This window comes from Solanum verrucosum, unplaced genomic scaffold, assembly GCF_900185275.1.
Source record: "Solanum verrucosum unplaced genomic scaffold, falcon-dt-bn FXZP01000124.1, whole genome shotgun sequence".
NCBI classification, from domain to species: domain Eukaryota; kingdom Viridiplantae; phylum Streptophyta; class Magnoliopsida; order Solanales; family Solanaceae; genus Solanum; species Solanum verrucosum.
Genome location: NW_026020142.1, coordinates 471,486 through 478,833, shown reverse-complemented (window position 1 = coordinate 478,833; position 7,348 = coordinate 471,486). Strand labels below are relative to the sequence as shown.

Sequence of the window (7,348 nt, the reverse complement as noted above, 5' to 3'; positions counted from 1 at the left end):
GGGTTGGTGAGATGTGGGGGTGGAAATTGGGCGGGTTGAGTTAAATTTGGGCGGGTCAAAATGGGTCAAGACAATAAACAAGTCAAGACTCAATCCAATCCAAATTTATTTGGACCAAAATGGTTAGGTCAAAACGGGTCATAATTCAATCGGCCCAATTTTTAGTAACTTTTAATAGCTTTATTTGTTATTTTATAAGATTTTAGTACCTAATAAATTTATTTTTTTCTTCTTTATAATAGCTATATATAACATATAAATTAAAAAAAAGTTTTTAAAAATATTTGACAATTTCTCAAAAATCAATTTGGGTTACATATCAACTCAATTTTTAATGGATTGAAATGGGTTGTGTTGAAATAGATTGAACTAACAAATGGGTAGTCTAATAACAAATGAGTTGGGCCGGATTGGACGGGTGGGTTTGAATTTGCCACCCCTAGTGAGATGGCATGTCACGTGAATTTGCCACCCCTAGTGAAAATGGTCAAAAATGTCCTTAAATTATGTGAAAGGAACAAAAATGTCCTTTGTTTATAGTTTGGCTCAAAAATGCCCTTATCGTCAATATTTTGGCTCAAAAATGCCCTTGCAGTTAATACTTTGGTCCAGAAATGCCCCTATAGTTAAAAAATGGGTCAAAAATGCCCTTTTCCGAATAAATATATATATTTTTTTAAAACACCTTTTCTTCCTAATTAAAATATTATTAAAGAACACTATTCTTGTTTTCTTTCTTCTAAAATCACTACAACAAATAAAAATGTAGGGAATTTTTTTTTCTTCTTAATCTCATTTTATCAATTAAAATAGAATAACTTCATGTACCCTTTCGACAGATAATATATGTCATATATATAAGATCATAGTATATCCATCATTAATTTATATTTATATAACGATAAAAAGTAATGATAATAAAAGAAGAAATATTTTCATCCTTTATTTTTTTCTGAATTAAGTAAGATAAACATTTGCTAATTTTTTTTAAAAAAAACAATAATTGAAAAAGAATATGTCAAAAAGAAAATAATAATATATTTATTTGGAAATGAGCATTTTTGACCCATTAAATAACAATAAGCGCATTTTTGGATCAAAATATTGACGGCAATGACATTTTTGGACCAAACTACAAATGAAGTGCATTTTTGTTCCTTTCGCATAGTTTAAGGCCATTTTTGAACCAAAGTATTGACAATAAAGACATTTTTGAGCAAAACTATAAACTAGGGACATTTTTATTCCTTTCACATTGTTTAAGGGCATTTGAACCCTTTTCCCTTTATTATATACCAAAAGACAAATAAAGAGCTTTGGACCAAAAGTGACCAAATCCCAAATTAAAAAAAAAAAAAAAGAAGAAGAAGAAGAAGAAACAAATGAAACATAGATATCATCGTTATCCAAATGAAACAAATGTTGAAGGTATTTTTGTAAAGATAATAAGGAAAAAAGTCTTTATGTATTTCTTAATTTTGCGATTAAGAGTTGATATATTCATCATTTGATTAAAAAGGACTCATAGATACCATCGTTATCCAACAAATGACATATATTTGTTGTTGTTGTTAACATACCAATATTTATTAAATCTAAAAAGATACTTTTTTTAAAAAAAGTTTTAACATTTTCACATGTTTTAGATCATAAATTAAAGGGAAAAGGCTCAAATATGCCATTGAACTTTCAGAAAAGGCTCATTTATGTCATCTGTTAAAAGTTTGGTTCATCTATGCCATTACCGTTTAAGAAAAGGCTCATTCATGCCATTATTTTTTAACAGTGATTTTACAAAACCATTTTTTACACGTGGCCAATTATAATTCGGCCACGTCATTAATTTTTTAATAAAAAAAATCAAAATTCTGAACAAAAATTTAATTATAATTCGGCCACGTCATTTTTTTTTAAATTCAATTTTTGCAAAACCATTTTTTACACGTGGCCAATTATAATTCGGCCACATCATTAATTTTTTTATAAAAAAAAATCAAAATTCTGAACAAAAATTGAATTAAAAAAAATAATGACGTGCCCGAATTATAATTCAATTTTTATTCAGAATTTTGACCAAACTTTTAACGGATAGCATAAATGAGCCTTTTCTGAAAGTTTGATGACATATTTGAGCCTTTTCCCTAAATTAAATAATATTTTGATATGTCATACATATTTTTAGTTTAAGATCATAAAATTCAAAAATCTTCATTATTTTTTAAAAATTTGAGTTAAGTCAAAGTTCAACAAATATTGAAATGGATGGAGTCCTATTTAAAGAAAAAAAAAACCTAATCAAAAAGAAAGAAATAACTTTCATCTCAAAAATAATTTCAAAATAATAGCAATTCTACATCTTAAAAAATTTTAAAAATAAATTTTAAATCAATTTTTTTTAAAAAAAAGTTCTAAGCCGCCAATTCATTTTTATCTAATATACTTGAGCGCCCCTCGCTCAAAACAGGGCATCTTGTGTCTAGTGATCATGTAGTGAATTCTCAGGGGAAGAGTCAACCTTGGGTATTGAAAAAGGTACTATCATTTTCTACGAATCGGATATTACAAAAGTCAAACATTATTGGTAGATCACTTCGATTTTATTTTTGGGCATTCGAATTTGGGAAAGTTATTTAAATACTCTGCATAATTTATTTTGTTACTCTATATTTTTTAAAATTTCTTTATCATATGAAAAAATTATAAAAATCTTTACTCTATCTTATTCTTAAATATATCATTTTACGTAATATATTGGGACGTTGAGTGATGTATCTCAAATCGAGACGCATGTATCAAGACATTGTGAGATGTATCCAAAATCAGAACGCGATGTATCGATACGTTTTGAGATGTATCCATATTCCATCAAATTTAAGAAATTTTGTAAATTGGAAAATAGTAGAGATATGATGAAATTAGCCCTTAATACTATGCGACTTGTGTAAAATTTCCTTCTAATTTAGTCATCGGGGTTTGGGTCGGATTTTGCAATATCTCAAGGGAATAAAAGAGAGGTTGAATTTTTCTTTTCCAGTTGGCTCGAGTTTGGAAGGGTAAAAAATAATGGATGAAATTATTTTAAAGCAACGTGGTAATTTTCCAATAAAAAATTAAGAAAATTAAATTTTAATTTAGTAAATATTAATGAAAACGATAAATATAGACTATTTGTTGGATTCAAAGATATATCACTTCTAAATCGTAAAGTTAAAAAATATATAAGATCTTTTTTTCAAGATGATATAACAAAAAAGTAAATTTAATATTTTCCATTTAAAAAAAAATATAAATGGTAAATGCTCTCGGAACTAAATAATCAAGTATAATCCATAAGAATTGTGATGGAATAATACGCATTCTTTCATCTTTAACCCAAAACTTAATTCGAATCTCCCTAAATACAAAATCGATTTTCACTTTTCTTACCGAGCACGCTCTACGAAATCAAGTATAGCTTGGAAATGACGTTCCGGAACTTTCCCAATTAAAGTTGCAAAAAGTGATTTTGCCTCTTTTTATATTTTTTATTTTTATTTGTCCCTTCAAAGGTACATGCTATTCATTTTTTCTTGTTTATTGTTTAAAAATTAATTTTTTATTTGTTATTCTTAAGACATTTAAAAACTATATTTTATATTATTTTTAATATAATTATTTAATATTAATTAATAAAGATAATATAATATAATAAAATAATAATATGAATTCATTATTTGTTTGTGCCAAGTAAGTATATATAAATGTAACAAGTAAAGAGTAATTGGGATTTTGGGATTTTCAACCATTTTTTTGCTTCTCTCTCTTCTTTATACAATTCACAGATACATTTCTGCATTTATATTTTGTTCATCCATTTCTAAACCCCTTTTGCCTTTTTCTGGTCGGCTCCTTTTTCCCTTTAGCTAAAGAAAAATATAGTTAGAAAATCTGCTAAACTTTTTGGGTTTAATCTGTTGGAAACTCTTGTTTTGCGCATGGCTGTGATGGATGAGATTGGAATTGATATCAGGTTAGACTTGATTTTTTAAAGCCCCGAAGATTTTTTAAAATTTTTTTTTCCGAGTAAATTAATGTAAAATTTGGATGGATATGAGCAAATCTACCATCATTTGGCAGAAATTGTAAGTTTGATGATTTTTTTGGCTCTGTATTTAATTTGGGTTTTATGGGTTTATTTTTTCCTGATCATTTTCTGTTTTGATGTAATTGGTTTATGGTATCTTTGAGATGTTGGGTGTGTGAATTGACAGTCTTTTTGGTTGAATTATATGAATTGATGGAATTTCTGATGTGGGTTAATACTTGAGAATTCTAGAAATGATGTTGGATATTGAGAAACGAGTATTTGGTTATTGGAGTGTGATTATTTGGATTTTGTTAGTTGTTGAATTTTGTGATACTTTGAGGATTGCTGTTTTAATGAATTAAGGGGGTCAGGGATTAGTGTATTTTCATTAGGTGTGTATATTTTTGTTTTCATTTGGTTTTGGATGGAGTACTGTATGATTGATGCTGATGGATTGGGAAACAGCTCGGACATTGAAGTCGATGACATAAGGTGTGACAATATAGCAGAAAAGGATGTCAGTGATGAAGAGATTGATCCTGAGGAATTGGAGAGGCGAATGTGGAAGGATCGTGTCAAGCTCAAGAGGCTTAAGGAAAGGCAGAAAATTGCTGCACAACAAGCTGCAGAGAAGCACAAGAACAAGCAAACCACTGATCAAGCTCGGCGGAAAAAGATGTCAAGAGCTCAGGATGGGATTTTGAAGTACATGTTGAAACTCATGGAGGTCTGCAAGGCTCGAGGATTTGTTTATGGCATTATACCTGAGAAGGGTAAACCAGTGAGTGGTTCATCTGATAACATAAGAGCTTGGTGGAAGGAGAAGGTGAAATTTGATAAGAATGGTCCTGCTGCAATAGCCAAGTATGAAGCAGAATGTCATGCAAAAGGAGAGGGAATCGGCAACCAAAATGGGAACCCACAAAGTGTTCTGCAGGACTTGCAAGATGCAACCTTGGGGTCCCTTTTGTCTTCTTTAATGCAACATTGTGATCCACCTCAGCGGAAGTACCCATTGGAGAAAGGTGTCTCACCACCCTGGTGGCCATCAGGGAATGACGAATGGTGGGTGAAAATGGGTCTGCCTAAGGGTCAGAAACCACCGTATAAGAAGCCACATGATTTAAAGAAAATGTTTAAAGTTGGTGTTCTTACTGCTGTTATAAAGCATATGTCACCTGATATTGCAAAGATCAGGAGATTAGTGCGGCAGTCAAAGTGTTTACAGGATAAGATGACTGCAAAGGAGAGCTCAATATGGTTAGCTGTTTTAAGCAGAGAGGAATCCACTATCCGGCTACAAACTAGTGACAATGGGTCATCTAGCATAAGTGAGGCACCTATTAGAGGTCATGGTGACAAAAAGAAACCTTCTGTTGATAGTGACAGTGATTATGATGTTGATGATGTTAATGTCTCTGTTTCATCTAGAGATGAGAGGAGAAATGAACCATTGGATGCTCGTCCTCTGAATGATGTTCCTCAATCTCACCAAAGTAAGGAGCAGGGAGATGGAAAACGTCGAAGAAGAAAACGTGCTAGGTCAAACTTTCAACAGACTCAACTGTCTCCCAGTGAGCAGCAACCTGATGACGTGGCTAGAAACACCTTACCTGATATGAACAATTCCAATGTTCAGTTTTCTGGGTACATTGCAAATGAAAGCCAACCAGAGAACAATATGATGGTACCGAGGAAGTCTGTGGAGAGAAACTCTGAGGGTCAATCTGACTTACCATTGAAAGACTCCAACCTTTCCATGGTTCCATCAGCTAATGCAGTCTCTACAGAGGAAGCATTCGTTGGCAATGGGCCATCAATTTATCCAATGTTGGAAAATTCTGAGGTTGTCCCATATGAATCAAGGTTTCATCTTGGAACTCAAGATACCGTTGTGCAGCACCAGCTTCATGATACCCAATTGCAGAGCAGACCTCAGTTTTCTGGGATGAATAATGAACCTCCAAATTCCATATTTCATTATGGACCTCCAAACAATGGGTTGCATAATGGATCTCGAAGTTCTGTCCTACATCATGAACTACAGGATTCGGGTTTCACTCATGGATCTCAATATTCGAACTTGCATAAACCCCCCATATATCAATATTACACACCATCAGCTGAATTTGGATCAGCTCATGAAGAGCAGCAGTCTCGCTTGGCATTCGGTCAGCCTCAGATTAAGCCACAGGATTCTGGAGTTAGATCAGCAGTGCTTCATGGAGATAGAAATGGTATTTCCAGAGAGGACCACCATTATGGGAAAGACACATTTCAGAATGATCACGACAGACCAGCTGAGATGCATTTTGTATCTCCGATCACTAGTGGCTCTCCAGATTATGCTAGACTCAGCAGTCCGTTTAACTTTGAGCTTGATGTCCCAAGTCCATTAGATACTGGTGATTTGGAACTATTCCTTGATGAAGATGTGATGACATTCTTTGCCTCGTAGGCAGCTATGTGGAAAATACAACTTTTAGAATGTGAGTTGCAGAGAAGCGACCTTATTCACTCCCTTTTTCATTGTTATTTAATAGTGATTTAATTGTATATCTTAACTTTTTTATGCAGGTACCTGAAAGCTGCGCCAACATATTGTGAACTAGAGTGAGTCCTCTCTCATAAAATGAGATCCTGGACCATAAGTTATGGTACTCGCTGTCAAAATGTAAATTTAGTGGCAGAAAATCTTTTTGTTTTCTTTTCTTAGCATGTCTTTTACATATTTCAGCCTTGTGCTTCACATAAGTGAGATAGTTTTTGATTGACAAAGGCAGGAAAGCTAGAGTTCCTCATCATTTTCTTTAATCATAACTAACTTCTCGTCATACTAAATGATATTTTTCCAAGTGCTAAATTATAATGGGTTTTTGTATTTGTTCTATTCTTGAGGAAAGGCATTAGTACATGTTCCAGTAGCTCATCTCGATATTCTCTTTCTCTATAATGTGGAAACCTCATCAGTAGCCTTATTAACATGCCAACTAGGCTTCACAGATTTGTTAAATGATTTGTATAGCACTACCCAGTTTGATGTTTGTCTTGCCCAGTGCTGTCAAAGGTGTGCTTGAGCCCTGAAGCAGGGTGCAAAACATGTTGGGTGCTTTGCTTGCTTAGCGGGCTCTTCAATGTCGTCATCAAGGCTTTATCACGTATTTTCCTTGCCCATGAGCATAATCCTGAAAGGTGACACTAAACAATTGGTATTTCACTTGATCATAATTTTTCAATTTCTTTGTCTATATATTTGTTTGTCGTGCTTATAATTAGTAGTCT

At 32.7% G+C, this 7,348-nt stretch overlaps 1 protein-coding gene across 2 annotated transcripts; it reads left to right on the top strand.

The window, feature by feature from the left end:
* The first annotated feature begins 3,819 nt into the window (after positions 1–3,819).
* Positions 3,820–6,795, top strand: LOC125827538 (ETHYLENE INSENSITIVE 3-like 3 protein). Of its 2 annotated transcripts, XM_049506828.1 has the most exons (3): positions 3,820–4,009; positions 4,532–6,555; positions 6,644–6,795. In XM_049506828.1, the coding sequence occupies exons 1-2, from the start codon at positions 3,975–3,977 to the stop codon at positions 6,522–6,524; spliced, it is 2,028 nt and encodes a 675-aa protein (XP_049362785.1). In that variant the 5' UTR covers positions 3,820–3,974; the 3' UTR covers positions 6,525–6,555; positions 6,644–6,795. The 2 variants fall into 2 exon arrangements, with proteins under 2 accessions (XP_049362785.1, XP_049362784.1); XM_049506827.1 differs by lacking the exon at positions 3,820–4,009 and having other exon boundaries at positions 4,197–6,555.
* The last annotated feature ends 553 nt before the right edge of the window (positions 6,796–7,348 follow it).

Coding starts and splice junctions, on each gene's coding strand:
- LOC125827538 (XM_049506827.1), top strand. CDS start 4,491: ATGGAGTACTGTATGATTGATGCTGATGGATTGGGAAACAGCTCGGAC.